Source organism: Aplidium turbinatum, chromosome 9, assembly GCF_918807975.1.
Source record: "Aplidium turbinatum chromosome 9, kaAplTurb1.1, whole genome shotgun sequence".
Taxonomy (NCBI): Eukaryota; Metazoa; Chordata; class Ascidiacea; order Aplousobranchia; family Polyclinidae; genus Aplidium; species Aplidium turbinatum.
In genome coordinates this window covers 19,518,496-19,529,712 of record NC_137480.1, presented here as the reverse complement: position 1 = coordinate 19,529,712, position 11,217 = coordinate 19,518,496, and the positions used below count along the sequence as shown (strand labels likewise).

At 36.5% G+C, this 11,217-nt stretch overlaps 1 protein-coding gene across 2 annotated transcripts; it reads left to right on the top strand.

The window, feature by feature from the left end:
* Nucleotides 1-558: 558 nt before the first annotated feature.
* On the top strand, nucleotides 559-9,748 carry LOC145777116 (GDP-fucose protein O-fucosyltransferase 4-like). Of its 2 annotated transcripts, XM_082588409.1 has the most exons (9): nucleotides 559-893; nucleotides 1,361-1,484; nucleotides 4,831-5,003; nucleotides 5,631-5,815; nucleotides 6,119-6,321; nucleotides 6,728-6,883; nucleotides 7,219-7,430; nucleotides 7,637-7,767; nucleotides 9,326-9,748. In XM_082588409.1, exons 1-9 carry the CDS (start codon nucleotides 861-863, stop codon nucleotides 9,483-9,485), a joined length of 1,377 nt encoding a protein of 458 aa, XP_082444535.1. In that variant the 5' UTR covers nucleotides 559-860; the 3' UTR covers nucleotides 9,486-9,748. The 2 variants fall into 2 exon arrangements, with proteins under 2 accessions (XP_082444535.1, XP_082444536.1); XM_082588410.1 differs by lacking the exon at nucleotides 559-893 and having other exon boundaries at nucleotides 1,367-1,484; nucleotides 4,831-5,034.
* Nucleotides 9,749-11,217: the final 1,469 nt, after the last annotated feature.

Sequence of the window (11,217 nt, the reverse complement as noted above, 5' to 3'; positions counted from 1 at the left end):
ATTTTTCGTTACTTTCTACTTTCACTTGTTTAGTTTTATGCCAAAGTAACGTTACTCAAGTAATTTTATACTTTGTCAAGTAGAAAGTTGTAACTTTGATAAAAATCTGTTAAAAAGGTACCATTTCTAAGATAAAAGAATATTTTAGAGAAATTGTTAAAAATGAAAAGTTTTGTTAAAAAGAATTGTTAAAACGAAAAGTTTATCTTCCTAAGACCTAAATGATTCATTAAAAATTAAACTGTTAAGTGAGATATTTTATGACTAAAAATATTGGGATTTTGAAATGTTTTTTTTGGATTTTGAAAGGATTTTGAAAGAGATGATTTTTCTTCGCGATTTCTCTTCACGCCATTTTCGTTCATGGATTAAATCGTTACAAAGTTAACATTGTTGAAAAAAAGTACCGGGTAACGGCGGGTATTTTGACCAAAAAGTACTGGGTATTTAATATGCAACTGGTACAAAATTCAAAAAGTACCGCAGTACCGGTACACAAAAAGTACTGCGGTACAATTGTACTCAGTACTGTACTGCCCACCTCTGGTAACAGCACCATACAGCTATGTTTTATATAAGGCTAATTTTTTTCCAAGCAAATAGTATGATTCCCAAATGCTTAGATTTAGGTACGGTATTTGACTATTGTCATTGTTGTAGTGTTGTTGTTTTGATAATTGTTTACTTTTTTAAAAAACAGTCCATCCAGTTACATTAAGCTTATGGTATTTTCCTTTTTATTTCAATGATTAATGTGTTGTGTATAACTTTATACTGTTGTCATTTGACACTCTTATGTAGTAGATAGACAATTGTAATTTGACTTCTGTTTGCCTCAAGATAAAACACTTCCACAAAGCATGCTGCCTAAAACCTTGTACAAGTTGTCTTTGGTAATATATTTGTATGTATTTTTGCCTTCAATTTGTGGTGATAGCAAAGGTACCGGCACTTGACATTGAAATCTTTTATAGTAAAAACGTATATACTTGTGGCAGGTGACTTTGGTAACCTTTTCGTCTTTCACTGCCATCCTTGTTGTGTGAATTATTTGTGTTTGTTGTGTTTTGTATAATTTTATTTTTTTTACAAATACATAACCTGAGCTGAACTTGTGTGTCAATGTTTTCAAGAAATGTAAACATCAACATCAAAATATATTTAGTAGGTTATAATACTGTTTGTGAATTCAAAGTTTGATAGTAAGTTTCTTTTATGAATTTAATAGTTTCATAGTGTATATTATTATATAGTTTATAAATTTTATTTTTTCAAAACTGAATCAATTATTGTTTGACAAAAGTTGTATAAATTTTGTTGGGAGTGGATTAAACTTCATACGCAATGCAATTGTTTACAGCTGCTGGTTTTTCTGATTCTATGTGAGGCATGTTTGACAAAGATGACACAAAAAAAGCTTTCTGAAGACACACCAATTATTTTGTGGTGGCAAGAGAAGCTGTTCCCTCATGTCACAGAATCTGGTTAGTATTTTCGATGACATGTTAAATTATCTTGGTACATTGAGTTGTAGAAAACACTAGTTGATTAACTTGGGCGTTGATTAGCTGGGGATCAGTATGTTACAACTTCAAGCATTACTTTACTATGCAAGGTCATAAAGATATTTTATTATTCTTCACTTATCATATAAGTTTTCAAAGGATTTCGCAATCTGCAATACCAATTTTATGCTTATTTGCAGCTGTTTTGTTGTGTAGGTTCTGATTACATGTTATATTTAGTTAACCAAGCAAATTTTTGTTTTATCTTTGCTATGTTTATTCTACTTAGCTTACAGGTAGTGCAATTTAGTTTAATTGTGGCTGCCACGCAGTAATTGCCAGAGTTTTAGTATGAGATTGATCTGACCAATGAAAATTTAAACAAACTGGTTATAGTGTTTTGTGTTGTCATTGCTTAGTATTCAGGGACGTGCAGTCAGGTGAGGCAGTGCCTCACCTGCCAACATCTGGCAAAGCAAAAGTTATATCAAAGAAATGGTTATCACAGAATAAATATTATTTGTTAAAAAGTAGTAAATATTGCACGTTTTTAGGTGCTTTAATTTGTGTGAATTGTTTTAGTTGTGCCCCTTTTCCCACAAATTTTACGTTTCTCCACCCAAACTGTGCTTTAATTTTTTCTGTTTCTGTGGCGATATTCATATCGAGCGTTCACGTAGTCAAAATCGTTGAAATACGCGAGGAGAGGCCGCGCCAAGCTGTGCCTCACTTCAGATCAGAAAACTTCCATACACTGCATTATGCGTGCCTTTTTCTTTCGCAAAGTCGCCTACAAATCATCATGAACGATTTAGCTGTGATTTGAGGCTTGCCTCAAATGTGACGTCACAGCTATGAAACCTTTTTCGTCAAGCTGGAATGCCTGCATAGTAGGCTATGTGTATGTGACTTCTTGCAGTGTAAAGGATAGTTTCATACAAATTTTAACTAAAATGGAGGAAGACTTAGTATCTAAGCTGAGAGATTTTTCAAAACTAAACTTCCAATCTAAAGTTGAAGTCATAAATAAAGGAAGACCTGTTCCAGATTTAAAAGGTTTGCATCAGACGACTGGACAAAAAAAATTAACTCGCTACTTTCAAAGAGATTGGTACTCAAAAAAGGAGTGACTGTGTGGCTGTGCTTTAAAAAATCGTCTATTCTGCTTTCCCTGTCTCTTGTTTTCAACATCCAGTGATAATGTTTGGACTAAAGAAGGGTTTTGCGACTTAAAAAATTTACAGAGAAGCCTTTGCAAACATGAGAAATCAAAAACTCACATTCAAAATCAAATTGCTTTAAAGACTTTTGGAATCTCAAGAATTGATTTGGCATTAAATGAGCAGCAGAAACTAAGGATCAGCGTTCACAATTCTCAAGTTAGAGAAAACCGAGAGATTTTGAAGGTTCTTATTAATGGAACATGTTTCTTAGCTAAGCAGGAGTTAGCCTTTCGTGGTAACAATGAGAGCGCAAACTCTTCTAATCGTGGAAATTATGTTGAATTAATGTATGCTTTTGCTGAAAATGATGAAAGACTTTCTCGACATTTGGAGACATCTACAGTGTTTTCTGGTTTATCCAATAGAATACAGAATGACCTTATTGAAGCAGTGGCTGAAGTTATACGAACTGATATTAGAAAGGACATCAATGAAGCCTCGTTTGTTGCTGTAGAAGTCGACGAGACGACAGATGTCACGCAAAAAGCACAGATCTCCGTCATTTTTCGCTATGTCAGTGAGACCTCATATGAAATAAAGGAAGCTTTGCTGGGGTTTGATGATGTGAGTGATGATAGACGAGCCTCTGCAATAGCTGAATATAGCTTAGGAACTTTGCAAAAGTTTAATTGCGTGGAAAAGCTGGTAGCGCAGACTTATGACGGAGCATCTGTGATGTCATCAGGTTTGAACGGGGTGCAAGCCCGGATAAAGGAAGAGGTGCCCGAAGCTATGTTTACGCAATGTTATGCACATAAACTGAACCTGGTGCTGTTACATTCAGCAAAATGCATGCCCGAATGCAAAACATTTTTTTCAACACTGGAAGGGTTAAGTGCATTTTTTAGTAAATTCGTAAATCGCACTCGCTTATTGGATGATGTTGTAAAGCGGCGTCTGCCAAGGGCATCACCTACGAGATGGAGTTCACATTCCAGATTGTTGCAAACAGTAAGCATGTATCACGCTGATCTGCTTAAAGTTTTTCGTATTATTGGCGACGGTGATGGGAGGTGGGACAATGATTCAGTAATTAAGTCAGCTGGATACGAGCGATGGCTCTCAAAACCGCTGACCGTCTTTTTGATTATGGCTTATGAGGGAATTTTTAATAAGATTGATGCTTTGTTCAGAGTGCTTCAAAACAAAATAATGGACATTTCTTTCTGTTGTGAGCAAATACGCGACACAGTTGGCTATGTGAAACGACAGAGACAAGAGTTTGAAAGTTTTTATGAACGGTTTGAGCAGAATTGCACAACACTTGAGCTGAGATTTGCCGACATTGATATCGAAAACCGCGCGTCGATTAAAAATAAACGAAAACAAATGTTTTACAATATTTTGGACAATATCATTGTTCAACTGAAATCGAGGTTTGACAATTTTAGTGAGCTGGCCTTCCTGGGTTTGGTAGATTGTTCTAAATTTTCCGAAATGGCTCTAACGTTTGATGACACTAAATTGCATAGCCTGTCAAAAAGTTATGCAAAATTCTTCGACTTTGTAAAACTGAAAGCTGATCTTGTGGGACTATACAGCTCACAAACAGTCAGAAAAAATTGTAAAACTCCTGCACAGCTTCTCAGTTTTTTATACCAGAACGATCTAATTCAGACAGTTCCTGAGGTGACAAAGTTGCTACAGGTAGTGCTCACTATACCCGCTACAACAGCGTCGGTGGAAAGATCATTTTCTGCGTTGAACAGGATCAAAACATACAACAGAAATCGAACTGAACAAGAGCGTCTTTCATCACTAGCAATAATTTCCATTAAGATGAAGAGGCTTCAGAAATTGCGACAAAATAAAGACGATTTCTACAAAAAAGTCACAAATGTTTTTGTCCAAAAGGATAGGCGCATGGATTTTATTTTTAAATAAATGTGAAATTATGCTGCTAATTATTATTTTTTTGATTAGTATGATATCGTTTTTGTTGTTGTTAAAGAAAAATTATTGTAAACGTGACTTGAAAAAAATAGTGCCTCACCGTCTAGGAACCTCACCGCACGTCACTGTTAGTATTAAATAAAGACATTTATCAAAGACAACTATGTATTGAAATACATGACAATACAGCTCAAATTGAAATATTTTAGGCAAGGAAGACGGGATATATCATGTGACATGTCCAAAGAGTGGTTTAACTTGCTTAACCACACAAGATCGTAAGATTCTTCATGACACTACTGACCGATTACTCACAGTGCTCATATACGGAACAGACTTCCGGGCTTATGAGGCTCCCTTACCTAGGAAGAAAAATCATTTGGTATTGTATTGCTGATATTATATTGAGAATTGTAAACGCATTTGATGGTTATATTCATTGCACCAAGCATAATTTTACAAAAAATAACTAAGAAAATAGAGAAACTGCGTTGGTGTACTTAAATGAAAATACTTTGGGTGTTTCAAACTGCTATCATATGTTTTAAAATTGAAGAAAATATTTGAGGTCAAATGATTCTAGTAAAAATACAGAAATCTTGAATATATACCTAAATTCAGCAAACAATCCAAAAACTATGCTATGTCTGTTTTCACTGCTATTAATTGTATGATTTAGTTTTAATTTGTACTGGAGCACAAGTGATTGTATTTAAAGCATTCATCACGGGAACAGTTTTTTTACGAAATATATTCTGAACTTGACGAACTTACTTTCTGCAGTTTGGGTGTTTATGTTTTACTGTAGTAGAGTAGTTACTTACATTTTTATGTTTTTCTGCCCCAGGCCTAAAGTACTTTTTGAATTAATAATGTAGACTACTGTAGCTGCATAAATTTTATTATTTCCAAAGTTTTATTTATTGGTGGCAGTTCAAGTTTCATGTTTTATTTCTGACCCGACCGCAACAGAAATTGCTGTTAAGGTTTAGTTGATATTGCATTACAGTGGGCACTATTACATGAAGAGTCACCACAAAATAACCAAATGCTTTGCCACGGTGAGGCGCTCAGCACATTCAATTTCTCTGCAACTTTTAAACGAATATCCGACTTTCCTCTCACCACACAACATTTTCCTAGCGCAGAGTTCTTTCAATCTAGAAAGCTGGTTTCTATTCAAGAAAAGAATAGGTGAAAAATGTTCAGCTTTTAAGATTTGTAGCTACTTTATCAGAATTGCATAATTTCTGTTAAATTCTAAATATTATTCTTCAAATGCGATTGCTGTGGTGAAAATATTAATATTTACTTTCATATAGGCTACAGTGCAGTATATTTCTTTGGTTTAATTACATAAAAAATGTTTGAATTTGTATATATTGAATGTACCGATGTCATTTTGAATAACTTTTCTAGCTAAAAAAATATACATTTTGAATACTTTTCGTTGATTTATCTTCAAAAAGACATTGAGTGATTTTCGAACATCAACAGGCATCGGAGAGAGGGTCTTGCAGCTGCTGTGTACCTGCAGTCTCATTGCGACGTGCCGTCCGACAGAGATCATTACGTGTCACACTTGATGAAAGATATCAGCGTGGACTCGTACGGGGGCTGCATGCACAACAAGGACTTCGATGACCTCTCAATGATGGACACAGGAAAAATGCACGACGAAAAACTGTACGATATTTTGGGTGAGTTGTTGATATGGTAAAGCTGATAGAGCACCAATCAGCATCATAAAATCAAAACGCGCCTAAAAAGTTTTACTTGTTTGACGAAGTAGACAAGGTGTTTGACTTCCAACTATTTCTAGTTCCACGTTTGTCATTGGGTAAAAAATTACAACTTTAGGCTATTGTGACAATTGAGATCTTTACAACCAACTTTATGTTATTCAAAGCAACAGCTAATTAGCAATTTGTCTTTGGATGTTGCATACGATTACGAGGCCAGCATGTCATTTTGCGATTCTATGATCTTAAATAGACCTATACCTTAAAATTAGTGAAACGAAAATTTATATTCGATTGTTTGATGAAGTTTAGGTTAATCATTTGCTATATTTATTGTTTAATCTGCGGTTGCTTTTCTCATCAGCCAAATACAAGTTTCATCTTGCTTTTGAAAACGCCATTTGCGACGACTACATCACAGAGAAATTCACCAGGCCTTTTCATCTTGGGTCTGTTCCTGTCTATCTTGGTTCACCGACTGCTAGAGATTGGGCACCGAGAAATGATTCGGTCATAATGGGTAGGACATAAGTTATTGTCTAACAGATTGAGCAATGATGTAATGCACGGAAGTGAATTAGTGTATGATATGCCCAGTACCTACAACATTTTTTTTTTTTTCGGAAAGAATACGTTTGATCTGTGTGATTATTATAGCCCACGTAGACTATATCGAGTCATACAACTTCTTGAAAGAAGAAATTTTTATCTGTTGGATGGACCAATACTAATATTTGAGTAGAAATTCAACGGCGACTACTGTAGCTTTCTAGAGCCGAAGTGTTTCCGAGAAAAATTAAAGTTTAACACAACCCACTATAGTCGGCCGTGGTTTTAAGTTATTTTTCTTGTCAGTGAATGATTTCAGTTCTCCGTCGAGCTTGGCTAAATATCTCAACTACTTGGACAACAACGACACAGCGTACTTAGAGTTACTGGAATACAAAACCGACAAGCCAATCCAAAATTCATTGCTTCGGAATGCATTGTTGACCCGGAGCTGGTCTGTCGATGGTCATGACCAAGATAATTTTATTGGCGGCTACGAGTGCTACGTTTGTGAGCAGGTAGGTGAACCAAAGAAGGTTATGCTTGTACTCAACGCAGCAATGTAAGCTTTTTAGCGGATAACGTTTTATGATCGGTCAAATTGAGGAATATGGGATTTTTAAGATCGGGATATTTCATTTTAGAAAACTATTTGGATTTGCTACACAGTGATATAATCTACTGTAGTGTGGTGCACTTTGTATATCTTTTAATTTTTATACAGATGCACGAAATGCGTCAAACACTGAAAGAAGGTGGAACAATAAAATCAAGAATAGTTCCTCCAGAACATTTGTCCTGTCCGCCTCCTTCACCATCTGTTGGAACCATATCCGATATTCCTCCAAATGATCAGTAAGTTCCTCTCGCGCTAAGGAGGCAGCTGGGCAAACAAAAGAAACTTAGTGTTGTTTGTTTGCTTATGGGTTTGATTAAATTGTGGTAAAAATGAACCTTTTTTTGTTACGCTTATAGCTTACTTAACCCAATGAACCCATGTTACAGATTTGGTTGCACTCTTGGCAAGGCCTACGAGAGGGGGATACGGAGGGTACAGCGTACCCTTGAGGGCCCAGGCCTGTGTTATTTGGGGGCCCGAAATTCTGATTTTATAGTTTACGCGCAAAAATGTTTGGTTAAAACCATCCTAAACGACTAAATTCAAGCATAAAAATTGTTATTATTTATCCCTGGGGGCCCGTAATGTAGAAAAAGGGCCCGGAAAGGTAATTGAGTGCATTGCAAGCACATTAGGGGCCCAAAGTGGTGATTTATGCTTTACGTTCAAAAAAATTTTTTTTTAAAGCACCCAAAATTAATTTATAAAAGTTGGTTATTCTCCTGTTCGGAGTAAGGGAGCATAGTGTAGCAAAAGCAGGTTTGAAAAAAAAACTGGGCAAAAAAAACGGGTGTTTTTGGGGGGTTTTGTGCTTTTTAAAAACTATTTGATAAAGGTAGTTTCACGCTTTTTCGCTTCAAAATGAATTTAGGAGTTGGAGCAGGAGCGGAGCCGCAGTCAAAAAAAAGTGACTTCGTTCACCTCTGCTAGTTAAAGTTAATGAAAGGTTATTGGTCAGATGATTAATTTGATTAGGTTTTAACAAGATGTTGTGTTTGAGCCTTGGTAGAGAGCATGACTTGTTGTACCAGATACATATAACACTCAGTAACGTTAACGGATTTAACATTTTTTATTGAACACACAAAAAATAACAAGAAAAAAACTACTAAATCCAACGTTTTCATCACCACATAGTGTCCTTATCAGGAATATTATAATCATAGGTTACATCTAAGAGAAACAAATAAATGGACTTAAAAATTTTACATTAAAGCTGTACAAGCGACACCTCTCAACAGCACCATCAACAACAATACTGACACACAAATTCAATGCAGGTCAGGCTACACAAATTGGCGAGGGACAGATCACATGATATGCACAACACAAAACACTAAATAATAGTTTTATTGTAGCCTGATATGCTACTATTGTTGCGCACAGATGTCCAATTCTGCAGTAACATGTTGTAGGCTATGGTGTGTAATACGCCTAAGCAAACATTACGCGTTTTGCCCAAGACAAAGGGGGGCCGGAGTGATAGGGGGGCCCGGAAAAATTCTTTGTACCCCTAGTGAAAATTTCTCTCAGAGGCCCTGACTCTTGGCTGCACTTGACGTTTTACTGTGACAAAACGTATTTAACATACAAACAGTTTGATTTTAACTCTAGTTTAGCAATATTTACCTGAAGAACTTGCATAAGATTAGTCGGCTACATCTTGTTTTTTTAAGAGAATTTATCATCATTTTCACTGGCTAGTTCTGAAATTTTGACTCAAAACATTTTTAGTTTTTGCTATCTGTGTAACTGATGGCATTGGCCCCCAACTAAATACCACAAAATTTACAGACTTCACCGTTGGGTAGAAGATTATTGGCAGAGCTTGGACCAGGCTGTAGGCTTAGTTGACATGCTCCGTGATCAAGTTTCAGACCCGGAGAGTTTATGGAATTATATCGAGATGCGCTACAACTCCGGCCAAGGATCTTTGCCACATACAGAACTATAAACGCAGTGTTGCCGGTGCATACAATTGTGTCAACCCATCGTAGTTGATCCCTCGTGTATGATGGAAGGCAGAGAGAGCTTGTGTGAGGTATAAGCTTTAATCACGTAGACTTGGTACAACTTCTATGAGGTTGGTGTAACTGTCGTAACGATAAAGCGTTGATTGGTGATGCAAAACTTCAAAATTGCGATTAGCCTGCAGCTTTGAGCTATGTGCAATTGTGCAACCTTCTACTCGCAATTATAACTTTTCTGTTCACTGAACTAGTTGTGTGATTCAGTAACATGAGATTCAAGATGTTCTACGATTTTTTCAGAAATGCCAGAAGTATAATTTTTTCTTAACTACATTGGCATAGAAATGCAAAACACGAAGGACGCTTTGTTGACGCTTCATTGCTTTGTATAACAAGATTCTTCAGATGACCATAAGGTTGAAAAATCACTAAAGTGATGCCAAATCCACTTCGAAAAGGCTTGCGTAAGCCTACTTTGATTTAAGTCCATTTCCTGTGTTTTTTTAGCTATTGTAAATTATTGTAGAATTCACATTTCACAGTTAATACCTTCTCCGCAGTAGCGGGTCTAGAAAAAATTGAGGAGAGGAGCACCGGATGCGTGTTTGTAATCTGCAGGTCCTGCAGTAAATGAGGTTTATTAACCTATCAGAAGACAAGATTAATTTAGCTGCATGCAGTCATATAACTCATGCACATGATATTGTTAGCGTTCTTCCTGAAACAGTTCTCATAGAAAGTAGATTAAGTGAACATTTTGCTGTCGTCACCATGGCCTAGCGGTTTGAGGGTTAGAAAAGAAGTTATTTCGATAACGTGAGTTCGATTCCCACCTTACCATTACCATTTTTTCTTCTGTAATTAGCAAACAAACTTCAAAGCAAGAATCAACTCTCTGGCTTAGTGCTCGATGGGTCACAATGACTGCAGTCAGCTGATTCATAGGGAAAATGCCCTATTTTATGCTGTCTACCGGTCAAAACAATTGACCCATCTGCTGCAGCGACCTACAGATTACAAATACGCGCTCTGGATAGTTTCAAAATAGCAAAAATGTGCAGAAAAACCTGACAGTGGGAAAGCACAGTTCTGAAGAAGCAACCAAACTGGCATGGGGTTTCGGGACTTGCTCCCAAAAATATTTGGCAACTTTTATCTTGTTTTAGTCGCTATTTGTGTACCGTACCTATTTTGTGGCCAGGGGCGCCGGAACGATTTTTGACTGGGGGGGCAAGATTACGAAAAAAGGGCACTTTTGTTTACTAAAAGGCCAATTTTTTTTCAAGTTTTAAGATAAGATATAGCGACAATGCTAATCTATCAGCTCACTATGTATTGAGTAATGATAACCTACAAGTGTCCGGTATACAAAGAAGGGCATCATGCTATGTTATAATGATGTAACCTACTGTCAAGCCTTAAAGCAGCCTGTGGCCATGGTCGCTAAGTAGTGCTTGAATAACCATCGGAGCTATACCTCCTCAATCGGCCAAGTTTAGCCGCCGGTCTCTTCTAGCCAATTATTTAATTTCGCAATAGAATGATTGTGGATTAACTGTCGAAAATATGTAGTATCAAAGAGTGACGCAAAATTAGGTCAGCGCGTCATAATCGCCACTGTTGCATTGTGCGAGAATATTTGTTATTGATGGAATATATCCATCTGCGATCACCAGCGCTGTAAGTCTTGTTTGTAATTCCCGACGTTTATTTTAA

Excerpts from the sequence above, each read along its gene's own strand:
- LOC145777116 (XM_082588409.1), top strand. The coding sequence starts at position 861 with ATGCTGCCTAAAACCTTGTACAAGTTGTCTTTG. Across the intron at positions 6,322-6,727 it reads AAAACTGTACGATATTTTGG|CCAAATACAAGTTTCATCTT; the intron begins GTGAGTTGTTGA and ends TTTTCTCATCAG. Across the intron at positions 6,884-7,218 it reads AAATGATTCGGTCATAATGG|TGAATGATTTCAGTTCTCCG; the intron begins GTAGGACATAAG and ends TTTTCTTGTCAG.